The sequence below is a fragment of the Oncorhynchus kisutch genome, linkage group LG22 (genome assembly GCF_002021735.2).
Source record: "Oncorhynchus kisutch isolate 150728-3 linkage group LG22, Okis_V2, whole genome shotgun sequence".
Taxonomy (NCBI): domain Eukaryota; kingdom Metazoa; phylum Chordata; class Actinopteri; order Salmoniformes; family Salmonidae; genus Oncorhynchus; species Oncorhynchus kisutch.
In genome coordinates, this window is record NC_034195.2 from 30,358,312 (window position 1) to 30,382,992 (window position 24,681).

General features: G+C 43.2%; 1 protein-coding gene across 1 annotated transcript in view; it reads left to right on the top strand.

The window, feature by feature from the left end:
• The window catches only part of LOC109867793 (hepatocyte growth factor-like), a 35,254-nt gene extending 13,463 nt beyond the window's left edge, over positions 1-21,791 (top strand). The window contains exons 5-18 of the mRNA XM_031802136.1: positions 3,439-3,581; positions 4,660-4,780; positions 7,095-7,213; positions 8,161-8,326; positions 9,152-9,285; positions 10,127-10,214; positions 16,211-16,347; positions 16,513-16,545; positions 16,651-16,756; positions 16,936-17,010; positions 17,118-17,267; positions 17,377-17,483; positions 17,603-17,745; positions 17,865-21,791. Coding sequence (XP_031657996.1) covers positions 3,439-3,581; positions 4,660-4,780; positions 7,095-7,213; positions 8,161-8,326; positions 9,152-9,285; positions 10,127-10,214; positions 16,211-16,347; positions 16,513-16,545; positions 16,651-16,756; positions 16,936-17,010; positions 17,118-17,267; positions 17,377-17,483; positions 17,603-17,745; positions 17,865-18,044 — 1,702 coding nt within the window. The 3' untranslated portion in view covers positions 18,045-21,791. The remainder of the gene's footprint in view (positions 1-3,438; positions 3,582-4,659; positions 4,781-7,094; positions 7,214-8,160; positions 8,327-9,151; positions 9,286-10,126; positions 10,215-16,210; positions 16,348-16,512; positions 16,546-16,650; positions 16,757-16,935; positions 17,011-17,117; positions 17,268-17,376; positions 17,484-17,602; positions 17,746-17,864) is intronic.
• Positions 21,792-24,681: the final 2,890 nt, after the last annotated feature.

Genomic DNA, 24,681 nt, shown 5'->3' on the forward strand with positions numbered 1-24,681 from the left:
GTCAGAGATAAGAATAACAAATGATTAAAGATCAGCAGTAAATAACAATAGTGGGGACTATATACAGGGGGTACCGGTACAGAGTCAATGTGTCAATGTGCGGGGGATTGTAGCAGCGTTCCAGCTATGACTAGGGTGACTGGAGTCTTCGACAATTTTTAGGGCCTTCCTCTGACACCGCATGGTATAGAGGTCCTGGATGGCAGGAAGCCACTACCCTCTGTAGTGCCTTGCGGTCGGAGGTCGAGCAGTTGCCAAACCAGGCAGTGATGCAACTATGCTCTCAATGGTGCAGCTGTAAAACCGTTTGAGGATCTGAGGACCCATGCCAAATCTTTTCAGTTTCCTGAGGGGCAATAGGTTTTGTCGTGCCCTCTTCACGACTGCCTTGGTGTGCTTGGACCATGTTAGTTTGTTGGTGATGTGGACGCCAAGGAACTTCAAGCTCTCAACCTGCTCCACTACAGCCCTGTAGATGAGAATGGGGGGTGTGCTCAGTCCTCCTTTTCCTGTAGTCCACAATCTTCTCCTTTGTCTTGATCACGTTGAGGGAGAGGTTGTTGTCCTGGCACCACATGACCAGGTCTCTGACCTCCTCCCTATAGGCGGTCTTGTCATTGTCGGTGATCAGGGCTACTACTGTTGTGTCATCAGCAAACGTAATGATGGTGCTGGGGATTGTGCCTGGCCATACAGCTATGAGTGAACAGGGAGTACAGGAGGGGGCTGAGCACCCCAGATGGGCCCCCGTGTTGAGGATCAGCGTAGTGGATGTGTTGTTACCCACCTTTACCACCTGGGGGCAGCCCATCAGGAAGACTAGGATCCAGTTGCAGAAGGAGGTGTTTAGTCGTAGGGGCCTTAGATTAGTGATGAGCTTTGAGGTTACTATGGTGTTGAACACTGAGCTGTAGTAAATGAATAGCATTCTCACATAGGTGTTCCTTTTGTCCAGGTGTGAAAGAGCAGTGTGGAGTGCAATAGAGGTTGCATCATCTGTGGATCTGTTGGTGCGGTATGCAAATTAGAGTGGGTCTAGGGTTCCTGAGATAATGGTATTGATGTGAGCCATGACCAGCCTTTCAAAGCATTTCATGGCTACAGATGTGAGTACTACAGGTCTGTAGTCATTTAGGCCGGTTACCTTAGTGTTCATTGGCACAGGGACTATGGTGTTCTGCTTGAAACATGTTTGTATTACAGACTCAGACAGGGAGAGGATGAAAATGTCAGTAAAGACACTTGCCAGTTGTTTCAGTGTTAATTGTCTCGAAACGAGCATAGAAGTTATTTAGCTCGTCTGGTAGGCTCGTGTCACTGGGCAGCTCTCGGCTGCAATTCCCTTTGTAGTCTGTAATACTTTACAGGCCCTGCCACATGTGACGAGCGTCCGAGCCGGTGTAGTACAATTCGATCTTAGTCCTGTATTGACTCTTTGCCTGTTTGATGGTTCATCGGACAACATAGCGGGAATTCTTACAAGCTTCCGGGCTAGAGTCTTGCTCCTTGAAAGCAGCAGCTCTAGCCTTTAGCTGGGTGCAGATGTTACTTGTAATCCATGGCTTCTGGTTGGGATATGCCAGTGACTGATGTGGTGTACTCCTCAATGCCACCTAAAGAGTCCCGGAACATATTCCATTCTGTGCTAGCAAAACAGTCCAGGAGTTTAGCATCTGCTTCATCACTGATCACTGGTGCCTCCTGCTTAAATTTTTGCTTGTAAGCTTGAATCAGGAGGATAGAACTATGGTCAGATTTGTCAAACGGAGGACACGGGAGAGCGTCTCTGTGTGTGGAGTAAAGGTGGTCTAGAATTGTTTTCCTTATTAATTAATTAGTTAATTAATTAGTTAATTTAACATGCTGATAGAAATGAGGTAAAACTGATTTAAGTTTCCCGGCATTAAAGTCCCGACCACTAGGAGCGCCGCCTCTGGATGAGCGTTTTTCTGTTTGCTTATGGCGGTATACAGCTCATTGAGTGCGGTTTTAGTGGCAGCATCGGCCTGTGATGGTATGTAGACAGCTACGAAATATACAGGTGAAAACTTTCTTGGTAGGTAGTGTTGTCTACAGCTTATCATGAGATACTCTACCTCAGGCAAGGAAAACCTTGAGACTTCCGTAGATATCTTGCACTAGCTGTTGTTTACATAAATGCATAGGACTCGCCCCGTGTCTTACCTGAGGCTGCTGTTTTGACCTGTCGATAGAGTGTATAACCCACCAGCTGTATGTTCTTAATGTCGTCGTTCAACCACGACTCGGTGAAGCATAAGATATTACAGTTGTTAATGTCCCGTTGGTAGGATAAACATACTTTGTGTATGTCCCATTTATTTTCCAGCGATTGAACGTTAGCTAGCAGGATGGAAGGCACGGGCACGTTAGCCAATCGTCGCCTGATCCTCACAAGGCACCCTGATTTCCTTCTCCAGCGAATGTGGGGATCTGGGCCTGGTCGTGTGTCTGTATTATATCCCTCCCGTCTGACTCATTGAAGAAGAACTCTTTGTCCAGTTTGTGGTGAGCAATCGCAGTTCTGATGTCCAGAAGCTCTTTTCGGCAATTAGAGACGGTAGCAGCAACATAATGTACACAACAAGTTACAAAAACAAACAAAATAGCTTGGTTGGTTAAGAGCAGATAAGGCTGCAACCTTCCCCTCCGGCACCATCAAAAGGAAGTACCAATGACTCGCTCAATATGGAAGTGGCCCGATGATGAGGATGCTTTGCTACAGGACTGTTTTGCTAGCACAGACTGGAATATGTTCCGTGATTCATCCGATAGTATTGAGGAGTATACCACCACAGTCACCGGCTTCATCCCAAAGTACTTACATATCCCAACCAGAAGCCATAGATTACAGGCAACATCCGCACCTAGCTAAAGGCTAGAGCTGCCGCTTTCAAGGAGCGGGACACTAATCCGGACGCTTATAAGAAATCCCGCTATGCCCTCAGACGAACCATCAAACAGGAAATGTGTCAAATACAGGACTAAAATGAAATCCTACTACACCGGCTCTGATGCTCGTCGGATGTGTCAGAGTTCTGTTAAGGCTTGGTATGTCAAGCAATTACAGATCAATTGTGTGCATGTGTGCTTTATCAGTGAGTTTACACTGGGGAACCCACACATTACCATATGTTGCATTATGTCGCCTAGCTCTGTGCCTTCCAAATGGTTTCAGCTGTGACCCATATAAATCCTTCCAATTGATCATGTGAGTCAGCAAACAAAACCACAATTGAATTGTTCCTCAGTCAATACGTAGATGTGTATGACTCAAGGTTACTTAGGAACACATGGCCTGTTCTACGCTCCACCTTGGAGATTTCCCTTTTTCCTTTCAACTCTGCACCAGATAGAATGAGAATATGTTTGTGATTGAGTGAGATATTGATGAACACTGAAGTTCTTCTCTCCCTCAAGTTTCCTACCAAGGAGGAACAGGAAGAAGGAGCTGACAAACAACTACTGTCGTAACCCTGACAACGCTATTTCAGGACCATGGTGCTTCACTACAGACCCCAACGTCAGACACCAGGACTGTGGAGTACCTGAGTGCTTACAAGGTAGGACACCCACGCATGCACATACACACACACACAAATTGACCACTGCCAACAACTAGTGGCTCTAACATGGTGGATTCTCTCCCTCAATGCCCCTCATTGGTCTCCACTTATCTGTGGCAAACTGCAGCCAAGTGGAATATCAGGTGTGTTCTCAGTAATGTAACTGTTTCTGATGGTATTGGCCTGAATTGCTGCATGCAGAAGTGTGATTCAGTTTATGTTGTCGATTCTCATTTCATCTTTCCCTGGCTTTGTTAACTATTTCAACCCAAAGGGACCCCGTCTGCTTTTTTGCTTTTCAGTCTATACATAACCCATGTTCCTAGTGGGGATTCTTACTCTAGTAGGTCAGTTAAATGTCTTTAACTTTAGGCATGGAGCAGTTTTCCCACCACAGCCCATGTTCTTTTCCAGTGCACCATTTAACTGCACTGTGATCCCTTCTCCCTGTGGAACTGGGTCATGGTCTGTGGTATCTAGAACTGGATGACGCAAACTGTCACAGGAGAAATCACTGTTTCTCAGAGGTCTAGAGGACAAATGTCCTCTTTGGATAGTACAATCTATCTAGTTAATAAACAGCTGACGGTGATGTGATGAGATGTGTATGAAATACACAGGACTACCAGAGATGTGTGTGGGAGGGAGGAATCCACAAGGTTGTTATAAGATTCTGAGGAAATGTAATGGGTCTGTGTTGTAATGGGAATGTGTGTTTTGGTCCAAAGAAAAATGACTGGAAAGGTTGATTTGAAAGAAAGTTTCCAGTAATGAGGAACACTGGGACATCACACACACACACAAACACACACACACACACGCCCGCAAACACACAATCATATACACACATAATGAGAATAGTAGACTCATAAACATCTGTTTCTAATCTGTTCTGCTCTGCTGTTTACACTGCTCCACACACACACACACATACACACTGAAGGTTGACTCACTTGACTTAAGGGGAGACATTTTACACAAACTATTAAATAGATGGGACAACTATTTTGGTATTACATGTAGTATTTATGTAGTATCTGCATAAATAATGTCCATGGCACGTGTGTGTTCCCAGTGGAGTGTGTGAGCTGTAATGGGGAACGCTACAGAGGTCCCATGGATCACACAGAGACGGGACGGGAGTGTCAACGCTGGGACCTAGAGGAACCACACAAACACCTCTTCCACCCCAAGAGGTAACACACACACACACGCATGCATACACACACACACACACACACACACACACACACACACACACACACACATGCATGCATACACACACACACACACACACACACATACATACACACACACACACACACGCATGCATACACACACACACACACGCATGCATACACGCACACACACACACACACATGCATACACACACACACACACGCATACACACTCAGTTTGAGGTTTAATATGAATTACAGAAACACAAGGATGACTAAAGACGTGTTAACGAGTCTAACACTAATCCACACCACCTGCTGCTGGGGCAGGACACACACACACACATACAAACACACACACACACCCTTCAACGCTGTGATGAAGAGGTTCTCAGTACCTCTGAGGCTCTGTTAGGATGCCTGGAGGAGGAATGAGATGCAAAACACCTGCAGTGGACCAGTGTACTCTGCCAATGGAGGCCCTATGGTCAACACACACATACTTATAGATACACACACACACACACACACACACACAAATGTATAAATGCACGCTTACACTGATGGAGACGCACACACACACCGGCATTCCCACTTTGTTCAGTGCTCATACAGTTGAAGTCGGAAGTTTACATACACCTCAGCCAAATACATTTAAACTCAGTTTTTCACAATTCCTGACATTTAATCCAAGTTTTAAAAAACTGTCTTAGGTCAGTTAGGATCATCACTTTACTTTAAGAATGTGAAATGTCAGAATAATAGTAGAGAGAATTATTTATTTCAGCTTTTATTTCTTTCATCACATTCCCAGTGGGTCAGAAGTTTACATACACTCAATTAGTATTTGGTAGCTTTGCCTTTAAATTGTTTAACTTGGGTCAAATGTTTCAGGTAGCCTTCCACAAGCTTCACATTGGGTGAAATTGTTGGGTGAATTTTGGCCCTTTCCTCCTGACAGAGCTGGTGTAACTGAGTCAGGTTTGTAGGCCTCCTTGATCACGCACGCTTTTTTAGTTCTGCCCATACATGTTTTATATGATTAAGGTCAGGGCTTTGTGATGGCCACTCCAATACCTTGACTTTGTTGTCCTTAAGCCATTTTGCCACAACTTTGGAAGTATGCTTGGGGTCATTGTCCATTTGGAAGACCCATTTGCGACCAAGCTTTAACTTACTGACTGATGTCTTGAGATGTTGCTTCAATTTATCCAAATAATTTTCCATCCTCATGAAGCCATCTATTTTGTGAAGTGCACCAGTCCCTCCTGCAGCAAAGCACCCCCATAACATGATGCTGCCACCCCCATGCTTCACAGTTGGGATGGTGTTCCTCGGCTTGCAAGCCTCCCCCTTTTTCCTCCAAACAGAACGATGGTCATTATGACCAAACAGTTCTATTTTGTTTCATCAGACCAGAGGACATTTCTCCAAAAAGTACAATCTTTGTCCCTTTGTGCAGTTGCAAACCGTAGTCTGGCTTTTTTATGGTGGTTTTGGAGCAGTGGCTTCTTCCTTGCTAAGCGGCCTTACAAGTTATGTTGATATAGGAATTGTTTTAATGTGGATATAGATACTTTTGTACCTGTTTCCTCCAGTACAAGGTCCTTTGCTGCTGTTCTGGGATTGATTTGTACTTTTCCTGAGCGGTATGACGGCTGCTGGATCCCATAGTGTATATACTTGCGTACTATTGCTTGTACAGATGAACGTGGTACCTTCAGGTGTTTGGAAATTGCTCCCATGGATGAAGCAGACTTGTGGAGGTCTACAATTGTTTTTCTGAGGTCTTGGCTGATTTCTTTTGATTTTCCCATGATGTCAAGCAAAGAGGCACGGAGTTTGAAGGTAGGCCTTGAAATACATCCACAGGTACACTTCCAATTGACTCAAATTATGTCAATTAGCCTATCAGAAGCTTCTAAAGCCATGACATCAGTTTCTGGAATTTTCCAAGCTGTTTTAAAGGCACTGTCAACTTAGTGTATGTAAACTTCTGGCCCACTGGAATTGTGATACATTGAATTATAAATGACCACTGCCAACAACTAGTGGCTCTAACATGGTGGATTCTCTCCCTCAATGCCCCTCATTGAGGGAGAGTGTTCTGTCTGTCAACAATTGTTGGAAAAATGACTTGTGTCATGCTCAAAGTAGATGTCCTAACCAACTTGCCAAAACTATAGTTTGTTAACAAGACATTTGTGGAGTGGTTGAAAAACTAGTTTTAATGACTCCAACCTAAGTGTATGTAAACTTCCGACTTCAACTATATGTATCTACATCTGTCCCAATGACTTGTTGAAATCCTTCTCTTCTGTTTGGGTTGTAGGTATCCTGATAAAGGCCTAGATGACAACTATTGTAGGAACCCAGATGGACGTCAACGACCGTGGTGTTTCACCCTGGATGCACACACATCCTGGGAGTACTGCAACATCACAGCCTGCCGTGAGTGTGTGTGGGTGTGTGTGCATGCATATGTATGTGTGTGTGTGGTGTGACTAACTACTCCAAATGTACAGCTTCCTGTACCTGTCATTTCACACCCTCCTCTCTCTCTGATTGAATAAGCCAGAGGAATGCGGTTTTGAGCAACACACACTCATTCCCAGTTATGTCATGGCTAATAGACTGTGTGTTTATTTTAGGCTGTATCACAATCTGTGTTTGGCCGGTGTAGACTGTCATTGTAAATAAGAATTTGTTCTTAATTGACTTTCCTAGTTAAATAAAGGTCTAAAAAAAAAGTGAGCCTATAGAAGGTTGACGGAGAACAACACTTTAAAGCTGTGTGAGTGTGTTTGTTGATTCTTTGTTTCTGTTTGGCTCTTCTCTGTTAGTCATCAGCAGCGCTGGAACTGGGAAAGATAGCATCTTACCGGTTGGACTCTCTCTCTCTCTTTGTCTCTGTGATACAGGCCTTGGAATTCAACCCAGTCCAGTTTTATGGTCTAACCCTTAAACGTTGTGTTAATGAAACCAAGGCAGAAAGAAAGACATAGAAACAAAGAGTTGTATTGTTTTGGCCTTTTCTATTCCCTGGTCCTGTCTTTATCATCCTCACCAGTAGCACTCTATTTTTAGACAGATCCACAAAATACTGTTTAGATTGTGGAGAGACAAGCTGCCACATATACTTGTATAAAACATTTATCAGCGTTGTTTCCTCGTTATTTCAGTTTAATCAACTACATGACTGCAATATAATCTATAGAAAATAGGTGTTTTAGTCCAAGTGAGTCTTGTTCTTGCTACTGTGTCTGAGTGGCACAGTGGCCTCAAGGAGAAGCTGGTGTAGTTTAACAGATGTTACAGGTGATATGGCTATATTTAACCATGGTGCATTTCTCACTCGCCACACACACACACTGTCTCTTGCTCCTTGCTTCTCTCAGCCTCAGACAGTGTGGGAGAGGTAGATGTGACTACCAGGTGTTTCCTGGGTCGAGGTGAGGGCTACAGAGGGACAGTAGCAGTAACACCCAGTGGGGTGACCTGTCAACGCTGGGACTCACAGTACCCCCACAACCACACATACATACCCCAGGACTATCGCTGCAAGTGAGTGACTGGACACACATCGACAACCCGACACACACTATATTACATGTTGAAGGGCAACTTCACCACTTTTCAACCTCATATTCAAATATAACGTTAACAAGTTATTCCCAATGACATAAGTTAAAACATGTAAAAGAGTGATTTTCAAACACTATGAGATTCGTGGTGACGTGGGGAGTCAGATAATACCCTCCCTCTTGTAACGGGGTTCTTCCTGGGAAGGAGAGGCGGACCAACATGCAGCATGGTTATCTTTATACATCTTTAATCAAGATGATAACGAACAATACAAAAACGTACCGTGAAAAACCGAAACAGCCCTGTCTGGCGCAAACAAACCCAGAGACAGGAACAATCACCCACACAACCCAACACCAAACAGGCTACCTAAATATGGTTCCCAATCAGAGACAATGACTAACACTTGCCTCTGATTGAGAACCATATCAGGCCAAACACAGAAACAGACAAACTAGACACACAACATAGAATGCCCACTCAGATCACACCCTGACCAACCAAAACATAGAAACATACAAAGCAAACTATGGCCAGGGTGTGACACCTCTGGCTAGAAACACAGTGCAGGTTTTGGAAATCACCATTTGTCTTACTTTTAATCCTACCCTTTGATATCACAGAGAATTATTTAAAAAAAAACTTTATTCTCGTCTTTTTAACCACAGATCGTAGAAACATGCTGCTTTCACATATGTAGACACTGGTTTGGTGCTGGAGATAATGAATAGGAGGTTGAAAAAGGGTGGAGTTGCACTTTAACTTGTTTAGAGAATATATCTTTATTGTGTGTGTGTGTTGCAGAGACCTGAGGGAGAACTACTGCAGGAACCCTGACGGCCTTGACCTCCCATGGTGCTTCACTTCAGACCCTAACGTTCGCAAGGCATTCTGCACCAACATCCTCCGCTGTGGCACACAGAGTACTGAACCCCATGGTGAGAGCCTAGCATAATCAAAACCACAGTAGTCTCCTGAGCTAAAGCCTATAGCTCCAGGAACTAATACAGGTCTTCAGGTCTCAGACAATGGTAGTGCAATAGACATTTACTGCTTTTGGTTAAACTAACATGTGAAGGGGTGGTGGGTAGCCTAGCGGTTATAGCATTGGTCCATTAATCAAAAGGGCACTGGTTCAAATCCTGAGGGACTAAGTGATAAAAATCTGCCGATGTACCCTTGAGCAAGGCACTTAACCATAATTGCACCTGTAAATCGCTCTGGATGAGAGTGTCTGCTAAATTATGTAAATGTAATAGGTTTCTGGCTCCTAAACATTTTTATTTTGACCATGCAAAATAGATGGATTCCTGATGCAGATATGTTTTCTCTGAATAATAATATACTTAATTAGTTCAGTGTTGTCCCTGAAGTATGATCACCTGAGCAACTTAGAAAGTATGTTTCTATAGAAGTATTACTGAAGGACTCTGGGAATCACAGCCCAATGCACATAAATTAACTAGCTCTGACAGCATTACAACATCGCTCTGTCCCATTGGACAGTGTGGAGAAGAGGCCAGTAAGTAGATCTGGAATACAGATTCTTTAGGGTTGTGTTTTTCTTACACTCTGGGACAGCTGGGACAGTTTTGTGACTTGGGTTTTGTGGTCATATTCTGGTATACCAATCAGGACAGCAGAGATTGTATAGTTTTAATACCATATTTCCCTGTGGTTGGTGTGGTCTGTAGCATTCTGACTTGTATTACAGTAACATAAATATGTTTTCATATTTTATTATCCTGTTATCATACTGTACGTGTGTGTGCGTTCCAGACTGCTACGAGGGCAACGGAGAGAGCTACAGAGGAGAGGTATCTAGGACCAGGTCAGGTCTTCTCTGTTCCCTCTGGACAGACCACAGGTAACAAAACCACATGCTACACATCTGCGTGTGGCGGGGGGGGGGAGGGGGGGGGGGGGGGGGGGGGGGGGGGGGGGGCGCATAGATGGGAGTAGGGCTGTGGCGGTCATGACATTTTGTAAGCTGGTGATTGTCGAGCAAATAACTGCCGGTATCACGGTAATTGACCGTAAATTAACATAAACACGTTTAGCCATTTAATATAGCCTACACCATCACAGTTCATCCATGATTTATTTTGGTTTTATTGTGAGAAACGTGATATGGAGAAAATGTTTTTTTCAGAAAAACAGGATAGCATACTATGAGTTGTGCTTACGTTAGGCGCTAATGTGGCTATGCCATATGGCTGTAGGCTACACTAGTTCATTTAGCAGACAAGATTTGCTTAGAATGCCGTGGCATTATTTTATAGTATGAAGAATACAATTGAATCTGCTGTATGTATGCTGTTCTGCCTGCGGCTATAGAACCCTGACCTGTTCACCGGACGTGCTGCCTTGAACTGCTGTTTTCGACTCTCTCTACCGCACCTGCTGTCTCTAACTCTAAATGATCGACTATGAAAAGCCAACTGACATTTACTCCTGAGGTGCTGACCTGTTGCACCCTCTACAACCACTGTGATTATTATTATTTGACCCTGCTGGTCATCTAGGAACATTTGGAACATCTTGGCCATGTTCTGTAATAATCTCCACCTGGCACAGCCAGAAGAGGACCACCCCTCTGGCCACCCCTCAGAGCCTGGTTCCTCTCTAGATTTCTTCATAGGTTCCAGCCTTTCTAGGGAGTTTTTCCTACCCGCCGTGCTTCTACATCTGCATTGCTTGCTGTTTGGGGTTTTAGGCTGGGTTTCTGTATAGCACTTTGTGACATCGGCTGATATAAAAAGGGCTTTATAAATACATTTGATTGGCTTTATAAATACATTTGAATCAATTTGATTGAAAAAAATAGAAAGGATATTTTCTCCAAATGATTTTCAATGGAGTGCGCTCATGCAGCTATTCAGTGTTGAGCAGGTCCTCCTGTATGCTTAATTTAGTGTTATTTATGCAACCTTAGTTGTGATACAAACGTTGGGCTATATGTTTTGTAGTACATGCGGCTCTAATGATGAGTAGAAAAAAGTTGCATCAAAGGCATGAGCTCTTTGTTTCTTGTGCAGGCTGTGCACACTTTATCAGTCTCTCATTCACAATTTGTTAAGCACTCTCACAAGGCCTCGAATTTTCCGACAGCATCCCACATGTGTGGCTGTAATGCCCCCTAAAGAATGTTATGCCTTTTGCGGCCAAAGTGGCCGATGTGCCTATGAGGTGAATATAATCATTAGGATTCTCTTCTACCGGCTGCGTGCTCCGAAGCATCTCTCACATGGCTCTCTCAGATAGCTCTATTCTTATTAGCCAATGCATGTCACCTGATCAGGTTCTTCTCACAGGCATCTGAGCTCCGAAGTAGGCTACAAGTGAAGACAGACACATCGGGCAACTGCCTTCTTATAGAATTCCGAGGCGCATATTGAAGATGTTAGAGGAACTGTCCACATTTACTTTTTATCAGCCAACAAGATGAGCAGGTCTAACAAACAGCAAAAGTTCTAGCTTATGTCAATCTACTATTCCCCATAGAACATAACTTGACCTATTCTATTGGTCAACCTGTCCTTCTGAGTGAGAAATACATATTCCAAATATAGTCTGGGACAGTTGTGGAATGTGATAGATCCCAAGTTAATACAACCACTGCATCAAAAAAAATGTAAAAGCAATGAGGCTGATGCAACAGATCAGAATGTTTAGCATAAAATGTTAATAAACTATTAGGCTATTTGTTCACAGCCAGCAGTTCTCCCATGGCAGTAGGCTATAAGTGTGAATGTTACAAAATGCAATTAGCAGGAAAACACATTCTCAAAAGTGACCGCAAATGTGATTATTCATTTAATGCTTTATTATGGTAAAAATGATCTTCCCCAAACTTGAAACTCACACGCCGCCTACGAGCCAGTTAGGCTCTCCACCGGTTATAAAGTGGATTAATTTGCCTAATTTTAAGTAGTTATTTGGCCACTTTAGTTGTGATACAAACCTTATCAAAACATATAGGCCTATGGGCTAGGCTACACGAGGTGTGTGACTATACTTTGAAAAAGTTGCAAAAAAAAAGCTATGTGCTGTTTCTTGCCTAACTGTACATGCTGTGCATCCTTCACAAGTGATAATATATCTTTCACAAGTGATAGGCTAATATTGTCACCCATCAGACTATTCTTAATTTAATTTTGTCTTTACATATAGTACCAGTCAAACGTCTGGACACCTACTCATTCCAGGGTTTTTCTTTATTTTTACTGTTTTCTACATTGTAGAATAATAGTGAAGACATCAACATTATGAAATAACACATATGGAATCATGTAGTAACCAAAAAATTGTTAAACAAATTCTTCAAAGTAGCCACCCACACTCTTACCATTCTCTCAACCAGCTTCATGAGGTAGTCACCTGGAATGCATTTCAATTAACAGGTGTGCCTCGTTAAAAGTTCATTTGTTTCCTTCTTATTGCATTTGATCCAATCAGTTGTGTTGTGACAAGATAGGGGTGGTATACAGAAGATAGCCCTATTTGGTAAAAGACCAAGTCCATATTATGGCAAGAACAGCTCAAATAAGTACACAGAAACAACAGTCCATCATTATTTAAGACATGAAGGTCAGTCAACCTGGAACATTTCAAAAACGTTGAAAGTTTCTTCAAGTGCAGTCGCAAAAACCATCAAGCGCTATGATGAAACTGGCTCTCATGAGGACCGCCACAGGAAAGGAAGACGCAGAGTTATTTAGAGTTACCAGCCTCAGAAATCAGCAATTACCTGCACCTCAGATTGCAGCCCAAATAAAATGCTGCACAGAGTTCAAGTAACAGACACATCTCAACAGCAGCTCTTCAGAGGAGACTGTGTGAATCAGGGCTTCATGGTCGAATTGCTGCAAAGAAACCACTACTAAAGGACACCAATAAGAAGAAGAAACTTGCTTGGGCCAAGAAACATAAACAATGGACATTAGACCGGTGAAAATCCTTTGGTCTGATGACATACGGATGATCTCCGCATGTGTGGTTCCCACTGTGACGCATGGAGGAGGAGGTGTGATGGTGTGGTGGTGCTTTGCTGGTGACAGTGTCTGGGATTTATTTATAATTCAAGGCAGACTTAACCAGCATGGCTACCACAGCATTCTGCAGCGATAGGCCATCCAATCTGGTTTCCGCTTAGTGGGACCATAATTTGTTTGTCAACAGGACAATGACCCAAAACACACCTCCAGGCTATGTAAGGGCTATTTGACTAGGAAGGAGAGGGATGGAGTGCTGCATCAGATGACCTGGGCTCCACAATCGCCCGACCTTAACCCAATTGAGATAGTTTGGGATGAGTTGGACCGCAGTGAAGGAAAAGCAGCCAACAATTGCTCAGCATACTACCGTTCAAAAGTTTGGGGTCTTACTACTTTTGCACACACTGTACATAGATTTTTCTATTGTGTTATTGACTGTACGTTTGCTTATCCCATGTGTAACTCTGTTGTTTTTGTCGCACTGCCTTGCTTTATCTTGGCCAGGTCGCAGTTGTAAATGAGAACTTGTTCTCAATTGGCCTACCTGGTTAAATAAAGGTGAATTAAATATATATTTTTTAGAAGTGTCCTTGTTTTTGAAAGAAAAACAAAAAAATTTGTTCGTTAAAATAACATCAAATTGATCAGAAATACAGTGTAGACATTGTTAATGTTGTAAATGACTATTGTAGCTGGAAACGGCTGATTTTTAATGGAATATCTACAGAGGCGTACAGAGGCCCATTATCAGCAACCATCCATCCTGTTTTCCAATGGCACGTTGTGTTAACTAATCCAAGTTTATAATTTTAAAAGGCTAATTGATCACTAGAAACGGTTGTTCTGATTAAAGAAGCAATAAATCTGTCCTTCTTTAGATTAGTTGAGTATCTGGAGCATCAGCATTTGTGCGTTCCATAACAGGCTCAAAATGGCCAAAAACTTTCTTCTGAGACTCGTAAGTCTATTCTTGTTCTGAGAAATGAAGGCTTTTCCAAGCGAGAAATTGAAGATCTCGTACAACTCTGTGTAATACTCCCTTCACAGAACAGCGCAAACTGTCTCTAACCAGAATAGGAAGAGGAGTGGGAGGCCCCGGTGCAAAACTGAGCAAGAGGACAAGTACATTAGAGTGTCTAGTTTGAGAAACAGATGCCTCAACTGGCAGGTTCATTAGATAGTACCCGCAAAACACCAGTCTCAACATCAACAGTGAAGAGGCGACTCCGGGATGCTGGCCTTCTAGGCAGAGTTCCTCTGTCCAGTGTCTGTGTTCTTTTTCCCATCGTAATCTTTTATTTTTATTGGCCAGTCTGGGATATGTCTTTTTCTTTTCAACTCTGCCTAGAAGGCCAGCATCCCGGAGTCGGCTCTTCAACGTTGCCATAATTGTGAATGGTAGTGTATGTGGGAACTCCTTCAAGACTTTTGGAAAAGCATTCCAGGTGAAGGTGCTTGAGAGGATGCCAAGGGTGTGCACAGCTGTCATCAAGGCAAAGGGTGGCTACTTTGAAGAATCTCAAATGTAAAATATATTTTTGGGTTGCTACATGATTCCATATGTGTTTTTTCATTCTTTTGATGTAGAAAATAGTAAAAATAAAGAAAAATTCTTGAATGAGTTGGTGTGTCCCAACTTTTGACTAGTACTGTATACTAAATAATGTGTGAAATGAGTTTTGATTTAGAATGGAACATTATCATGCACCTGTCTCAGAACAGAGGCAGGGGGAAAAACACATGTAATCTATGCACTTAAATAGCGAATGGAGGACGCTTTTCCCATGGTTAATTTTCATGCCAGCCAGGTAGGCTATACTCCTGTTGTAAAGAGAAGCAATGTGCTTAATATTAGGAAAGTTGAGAAATAAATATAGTAGCCCTAGCCTATAGAAAGCTAATGGGATCCTCCTCTTTTTAAAAAGGTCATCAATTGCATAGCCTATAGAAATGTTGCACAACATGAGCTAATGGGCTCTCATGAAGTGTTTGACTTTCGATGTGACTTTCGATTACATTTATATTGATGTCAGAGTGATTAGAGGGACAATAGAGTGTGGAGTACCAGGCTGTTAGCAAGTTTGGAATTTAACTGAGGTCATGACTCATGACTGCCGGTGTGGCGGTAATACGGTTACCGTAACAGCCCTAAGATGGAGTGCCCTCTTCAGAAACACATGGTTGAACCTAAGAGGTCATGTGGGAGTTAACCTGTAGCTGACATGTGGTCAAGTCATATTGGTCTAACAAAGAGTCAGAGCCTGGCTGTTCTCAAGGAGAGAAAAACTGGTCCATTACTCCACTCCACTGTAATGGATGGTTGAGTGGGTGTGTAATAAAGCATCTGGAGGACACACTGCAGGCTTCCTCTGACCCTGAGCCTCTTCCCTTCTCTGAATACTTCAAAGCCAATCGGTTCCTCTGCTTGGCTCCCGCCCAGAGGTCAGAGGTCAGCAGTTATTGTTTATGTTAGAGAGACTCAGAGGGATCACTCTCTCAGCGCGCACGCACACGCACACTGTGCGTTGGTGAATGGTCCCCCTCTGAATTCCCCTATTATCATCCTGGAATGTCTGGGAAGGAATTCTGTTGGTGACGTTCCAAACATTATGATCGTTGCCCTGTGTCACTGTAGGTGTGTGTGTGTGTGTGTGTGTGTGTGTGTGTGTGTGTGTGTGTGTGTGTGTGTGTGTGTGTGTGTGTGTGTGTGTGTGTGTGTGTGTGTGTGTGTGTGTGTGGAAGAGACGGAGAGAAAGAGAGATGGGTAAAGAGAGAGGCCATACACAGCTGTCTCCTCTCATTATGATGGGCTGACAGTCTGTCTTTAACTGTCTCTCATACTCTCCTTTGCTTTTCTTGTGTGTAGTTGGGACAGAGATGCAGCGGTGCTGACTGTGGGACAGGAGGCGAGTTTCTGTAGGAACCCAGACAGAGACACTCATGGCCCCTGGTGTTATACTAACAGCACTGCTATGCCCTGGGACTACTGCAGCATCAAACCATGTGAGTCACACACACACACACACACACACACACACACACACACACACACACACACACACACACACACACACACACACACACACACACACACACCCCTGCTGTAGTGGCATTGTCACTGTGTTGTCTCTGAGACCTCTATCTTGTGTTTCATCCTCTGTCACACAGGTGTACCATCAAAGAACACCATTCCACAGAGAGGTCCGTCGCTCTACTCCGCCTTCTGGTTTTCATGTTTCATCTTGTATTTCTCTCTGGGTATAAAATGGTTGTTTCAACATAGTTTCCTCTTTCTCAACTTGTCAGTGGAGGTGTCCAATGTGTCATGTTTCATCCATAAGACGACCAGGATAGTAGGAGGAGCTCCAGTCGCCATCACAGACGGAAGCTGGATGGTCAGCATACAGAAACGGTACACACACACACACTCTGTGTTATCTGTTATCTGTACACACACACACACTCTGTGTTATCTACTGTAGGTATAAACTCTGCTCTAGCGGCAGATGTATAGACCATTTGTCCAAGTGTTGGGGTTAGCAAAAGGTCCATTCCCAGTGTGTAATATCATTTGTTGTGTTCCCTCCCCAGGTCCAGTCACTGGTGTGGAGGTTCTCTCATACGAGAGGAGTGGGTCCTCACTGACAGACAATGCTTCTCCTCATGGTAACTGCACCTCTCTCTCTCTCTCTCTCTCTTCCTCTTTTGCTCTTTACCTTTCTTCCTCTGCCTCTTTATCTTTACTATGCTTACATCCACCTGTATCCACACAGTGTTCCAGACCTGAGTGAGTATCGTGTGTGGTTAGGTGTATCAGACCTTCGTGGCTTGGCTCCTAACAGCTCCTTCAGACAGGAAGTCTCCATCTCCCATGTGATCTGTGGTCCTGAGGGCTCCAACCTGGCCCTCATACGGCTGGCTCAGTGAGTGCCTGAACAGATATATACAAACACTCCTGGTCTTTTATCGTACGTTTTCTAGTCTTTCTAGTTTCTATTCTTCAACAACAACAAAAATATTTCTCTCACTCAGGCCTGCCCTCCCTGCAGACAGTGTCCACACCATTCAGCTGCCGGTGGCTGGGTGCTCCATTGCTGATGGCTCGATGTGTAGCATGCATGGATGGGGCGAGACCAAAGGTACACACACACATACCATTGCATCCATCAGGATTATGTCATCTAGGAAAGGGACTGGTTACTCATTAGCTGTACTGTTGTCATGACTATAATCTCCCCTCCTCTCAACTATCACTCAGGTACGGGTCATGAAGGTGTACTGAAGGTAGTCCATCTGCCCATGGTCAGTAATGAGAGGTGTAGTGAACAACACAGAGGGAACCTCCACATCACAGACACCAAGATTTGCGCTGGGGGGAGGAAGGACGAGGGCGTCTGTGAGGTAAGGAAGCTGGTGAACTGTGAATTAAATGTGCCTGAAACACTTGGAACAGTTCTCTCTCCTCAGGAGTTGACTGTATGTTTTTCCTAATGTATGCTTTATGTCTCTCCCCCTGTCAGAGGGACTATGGCGGCCCCTTGGTGTGCCAGGAAGGAGAGAGCAGGGTCATAGTGGGGGTCAGTGTCCATGGCAGAGGCTGTGCCCGTGCCAATCGGCCTGGCATCTTCATCAACGTCCCCTTCTACACCCAGTGGATCCACAAGGTGTTCCGACACTACCCCGAACCTCAGATCAACTAGGCACTACCCTCAGATCAACTAGGCACGACCCTCAGATCAACTAGGCACGACCCTCAGATCAACTAGGCACGACCCTCTGATCAACTAGGCACGACCCTCAGATCATCTAAATATCAAATACAGATAAACCTTTATGTAGATACACCTGTGGCTCAGTCACGTAAGGACCAACTGAGTCCCTGTGCATTTGAAAGAGGGAAAACTCCAGCCATACAGAAAGATATCAAACACAACTCCAAACTTGATTCTGGAATTCAGACTCATGGGCTTCTATATGTCTTTGGAGTGGACCTGTGAAGTGGAATGTAATTGTGTTGATCAGACTGCTGGATCGATCCTTTAGATAATATAAATATGTAGTGTTACAGACATGCTACTAAAGACAACAGAGGTGTGGATATGTGGTTGGCCAAACACCATGTGCTGAAGCTGGTAAGGTTTGGATGTTCAGGACTCATATTGTCCACAATCAGTAAGAATCTGTAGACAATGTGGTAATAGGGGAGAGTGGGGTAAATTGAGACACCCCTTGTTTCTAGGAAACCATATACAAAATTAATAATGTGACCACATTTTTAGGAAGAGGTCATAATTTCATGGAGTCAGAAGAAAGAAACCACCACCACAAAGTAAATTGAATGTATTGTGTTCCAGGTTTCAGGATGCTTGTATCTAAACCAAAGTTAGATGTACATCAGTTGGGGTCTTTATAAGTACAATATGAGGTCCAAAACCTAGCATGAAAGTGCATCCTTGTAGCTGTGTGGACTAATATAATCAAAATGTTTGCCTTGGTGTAAGTTGAGCCAATGGCCACCATATTTGCATTTGTATTATTACAGAGCAGACATCATCATGCCCCTTGTATACAAACGTAAAACAAGCAGGGGTCTAGCCGCCTTGAGTTTCTTGAGAGAGCAACCAAGGAAGTGAGAGAAGGGAAGAAGTCAATTTGAGCAGCAGAAAAGGATAGAAAAAATGGTCTTTATGACACTGAAGAGGTACATTGACGATCAGCAAGGCTATGACAGAGTAGCAGAGGCACACAAGGTCTCATCTGATGACATGGAGTCTCAGCTTGCTGATCATATCAAGAATCTGGCAGACCAGTTTCATGGGCTTAGCCTTAAATGCAGAGAACTGGCACATACGAATTGGCACATTGAAGTAACATCTCTATCCCAGGCAACTGGTCTAGAAATGAAAGGGTCAGTGATATTGAACAGAGAGATCTATCTGAATGTAGGCATACATTTAAGATATACACTATACCACACCCCCATTCCATTATTTCAACTTTGACCTACCGGCACCATCACCCACTATCACAGGTCACCATCACCCACTTACCTCAAGGCGGCTCAACTGACCTTGTTCCTTTGCTCAACTTAAGATGTGCCAAAATTCCACATTTTTTGAACAAGCTATGTTTTCAAAACTGTTATGTTTCCATGAATTCTGATTATTTCCAGGGATACACAACATCCTGAAATACATTACGAAAGTGTGCTCATCAAACATCTCATTCGAAAATCATGGGCATTAATATGGAATTGTTCCCCCCTTTGCTGCTATAACTGCCTCCACTCTTCTGCGAAGGCTTTCCACTAGATGTTGGAACGTTGCTGCTGGGACTTGCTTTCATTCAGCCAATAGAGCATTAGTGAGGTCGTGTACTGATGTTGGGCGATTAGGCTTGGTTCGCAGTCAGCTTTCCAATTCATCCTGAAGGTGTTTGATGGGGTTGAGGTCAGTGCACTGTGCAGGTGAGTCAAGTTCTTCCATACCGATCTCGACAAACCATTTCTGTATGGACCTCGCTTTGTGCACTGGGGCATTGTCATGCTGAAACAGGAAAGGGCCTTCCCCAAACTGTTGCCACAAAGTTGGAAGCACAGAAGCTGTAACGTAAAGATTTCCCTTCACTGTAACTAAGGGGCCTAGCGCTAATCATAAAAAACAGCCCAAGACCATTATTTCTCCTCCACCAATTTCTACAGTTGGCACTATGGATTCAAGCTGGTATTGTTCTCCTGGCATCTGCAAACACAGATTTGTCCGTCGGACTGCCAGATGGTGAAGCGTTATTCATCACTGCAGAGAACACATTTCCACTGCTCCAGAGTCCAATGGCGGCGAGTTTTACACTACTCCAGCTGATTCTTGGCATTGCGCATGGTGATCTTAGGCTTGTGTGTGCCCGCTTGGCCATGGAAACCCATTTCATGAAGCTTCTGACGAACGGTTATTGTGCTGACATTGCTTCCAGAGGCAGTTTGGAACTCTGTAGTGAGTGTTGCAACCAAGGACAGATGATTTTTAAGTGTTATGCGCTTCATCACTTCATCACCCGTTCTTTGAGCTTGTGTGGCCTACCACTTTGCGGCTGAGCCATTATTGCCCCTAGAATTTTGTACTTCACAATAACAGCACATACAGTTGACTGGGGCAGCTCTAGCAGAGCAGAAATTGGATGAACTGACTTGTTGGAAAGGTGGCATCCTACTGTATGACGGTGCCACATTGAAAGTTACTGAGCTCTTCAGTAAGGCCATTCTATTGCCAATGTTTGTTTATGGAGATTGCATGGCTATGTGATTGATTTTATACACCTGTCAGCAACGGGTATGGCTGAAATAGCCAAATCCACTCATTTTAAGGGGTGTCCACATACTTTTATGTATATGTAGATATCTTTGGTAGAAACAATACTATTTTTCACTTGACATAGTGATGCTGAATGTAAAAATGGCTCAACCTACCCCAATCTCTCCTACACTTGATTCCTGAAGTTACTTGAATGTACTGAAAACAAAAGGCAGTAGCTCTCCACTTCTGTAGTGTTCTTCTGTACTATGCCAATAAGTGTCACAGTGTAAATAGTTTGCTGAGTGTGACTCTAACACTCGGTATGTGATATTGGTCTTATAGACCTGTGAGAGGATGATGAAGTTGGCCTTTTAGGAATATGGAAAGTTCAATATGAAGCCATTGAATGTAAATATGTTTTATGTCTGTATATGTACAGTATTTTAAAGGTAAAAGGGAATGGATTGCAACTCCAAGCCTTACCAGTGTCCTCTTACCCTCTCCCCTCCTTTCTTTCTATTTCCACTTCTCTCCTCATCTCTCCTCCCATCTCTTACTGCAGTAATGTATTCTGTTTGATAAACACACAGAACTCATTACCACAGGCCAGTATGACTGATTCCGTGTGTGCGTGTGTGTGTGTGCGTGCGTGCGTGCGTGCGTGCGTGCGTGCGTGCGTGCGTGCGTGTGTGTGTGTGTGTGTGTGTGTGTGTGTGTGTGTGTGTGTGTGTGTGTGTGTGTGTGTGTGTGTGAATTCTATTGGAGTGAGTTATATTCCCTCCCCTCCCACAGCCTCTGGCAGACATCCAGTAACTCTCTACTCTGGACTGAGAATCTGTTACTGCAAACTGTTACCGAAATGGAGGTGTACTGTATTTTTTATGTTATCATTGTGGAAGTATTAGCCTCTATATCTATCACACGTTGGTCTGACTATTTCACTGGGAATGTGAGGGGTCAAACAAGTAGGCCCACTTTATAGCTCTTCTTATATTTCAATCATTTGTATTTGAACATTTAGTGAAGTTTTATTCTGTGTGTGTGTGTGATGCTGCTATACAATGTTAGATTATCTATACCTGTATACTCTAGGCTACTGTACATGTATTGTTTTTCATTTGAATACTCAATTTCAATACAGTAATATCATATACCTGTCATAGCCTACACTGTGTTCCTTTCTCAATGTTATTGTGCATGGCACAATGAACACATACAATGAGTTTGTCTATTTAAAAGGCATGGTTGGGAGTGGAATCATTAGACCTAATTTCCATTTCAACCTTTCTGGGAGAATTTGTAACAAGGTGTTATAACAGTAGGGCCTAGGCTTCTACAGGTGTCATTTATTACATTTGCTTCAGAAAGCATCCATAAAATTAACAGAAGGAAATTGTCTTTGACACGTGGCTCACATATCAAGCTCATTAAAAGCACCAATGCTAACATACATAGGACAAGACAATTAAAAGGTAGGCACTAAGTGCAGCATTAGCATTTGTGCCTAAATGTACTGTTTAAAATTGTTATTGCAGAGCGAGGATTTGTTGTGGATATTCACTTTGACTTTGTACTGTACAAGCGGCCTGGCAGAAGCAATTTGTTTGCTGAGTAGGCAAGTTTGTAGTTGGTTAGGAAGCTGCTCTGAAGTGTATCTCATCAATAGACTACTCCCAGTCTAGAATTTACATCTTTCATGTTTTACCTCCATGGCAGACGAGCTGCAGACGCTGGTCAAACCCTCCTCAGTTGAATCCTAAATGATAGTATTTTTTCCAAGCTAGTTAGACTGAAGCGTTGTGAGAGGTGTTACCTGTCTAGCTTATTCCAAGACCAACAATTATCTGTGGAATCATGTTTTATGTTTTGTCTGGACCCCAGGAAGAATAGCTGCTGCTTTCACATCAGCTAATGGAGATCCTAATAAAATTCCATTATGGAACTCGGCTGCAGTGTCCACTAGGTGGTGATAGCGTACAGGCAATATGTGGAGGAAGAATCAGATTTAAACCATACGAGTCTAATCCCTTGCTAAACTGGAGGAGGGGGATCATTTTGCTATTTGATTTAGAATTTTAAGACCCCTTGAAGTATAAAAAAATGACATTTTTATATGGCCCTACTGCTATTAGTCCATGCAAACACATTGAATACATATTCACTCCATGGAACAAGAGATAGTCCCCCCCAAAAAGGAAGTTTGTCATGAACTGTCTGTCCTATATCTGAGAGATGTAACCCCTTATTTTTGGAACTAAACAGTCTCCATATATACTTCCATTCATTTTTTCACCTGATCACGGAGGACCTTCAGACGAGTGTTGTGAAGCCCGTGGGTGTCCTAGAACAAAACAACCGACATGTACACTACCGGTCAAATTTTTTTAGAACGCCTTCTCATTCAAGAGTTTTTCTTCATTGATAGTATTTTCTACATTGTAGAATAATAGTGAAGACATCAAAACTATGAAATAACAGATATGGAATCATGTAGTAACCAAAACATTTTATATTTGAGAGTCTTCAAATAGCCACCCTTTGTCTTGATGACAGCTTTGCACACTTGGCACCCTCTCAACCAGTTTCATGAGGTAGTCACCTATATTGAATTTCAATTAACCGATGTGCCTTCTTAAAAGTTCATTTGCGGAATTTCTGTCCTCAATGTGTTTGAGCCAATCAGTTGTGTTGTGACAAGGTAGGGGTATACAGAAGATAACACTATTTGGTAAAAAACCAAGTCCATATTATGGAAAGAAAAGCTCATATAAGCAAAGAGATACGACAGTCCATCATCACTTTAAGACATGAAGGTCAGTCAATATGGAAAAGTGCAGTCGCAAAAACCATCAAGTGCTATGATGAAAGTGGCTCTCATGAGGACCGCCACAGGAATAGAAGTCCAGAAATTGCAGCCAAAATAAATGCTTCACAGAGTTCAAGTAACAGACACATCTCAACATCAACTGTTCAGAGGAAACTGTGTGAATCAGGCCTTCATGAAACGAATTGCTGCAAATAAACCACTAGTAAAGGACACCAATAAGAAGAATCGACTTGCTTGGGCCAAGAACCCCAAGCAATGGAGATTAGACCGGTGGAAATCTGTCCTTTGGTCTGGAGTCCAAATTGGAGAATTTTGGTTCGAACCACCTTATCTTTGTGAGACGTGGTGTGGGTGATCTCCGCATGAGTATTTCCCACCTTAAAGTATGGAGGAGGAGGTGTGATGGTGTGGGGGTGCTTTGCTGGTGACACTGTCTGTGATTTATTTAGAATTCAAGTCACACCTAACCAGCATGGCTACCATAGCGTTCTGCAGCGATATGCCATCCCATCTGGTTTGCGCTTAGCTCTTAATTTGTTTTTCAACAGGACAATGACCCAACACACCTCCAGGCTGTGTAAGGGCTATTTGACCAAGAAGGAGAGTGATGGAGTGCTGCATCAGATGACCTGGCCTCCACAAATCAAATCAAATGTTATTGGTCAATTATACGTGTTTAGCAGATGTTATTGCAGGTGTAGCGAAATGCTTGTGCTTCTAGTTCCGACAGTGCAGCAATATTTAACAAGTAATGTCTAACAATTTCACAACAAATACCTAATACACACAAATCTAAGTAAAGGAATGGAATTAAAGAATATATCAATACATGGATGAGCAATGTCAGAGCATCATAGACTAAGATACAGTAGATAGTATAGAATACAGCACAGTATATACATACTGCATGAAATGAGTATTGCAAGATATGTAAACATTATTAAAGTGACATTATTAAAGTGACTGGTGTTCCATTTATTAAAGTGGCCAATAATTTAAAGTATGTGTATGTAGGCAGCAGCCTCTCTGATGGCTATTTAACAGTCTAATGGCCTTGAGATAGAAGCTGTTTTTCAGTCTCTTGGTCCCACAATCTCCCCTACCTCAACCAAATTGAGATGGTTTGGGATGAGTCAGACCGCAAAGTGAAACAAAAGCAGCCAACAAGTGCTCAGCATATGTGGGAACTCCTTAAAACAGTTGGAAAAGCATTCCAGGTGA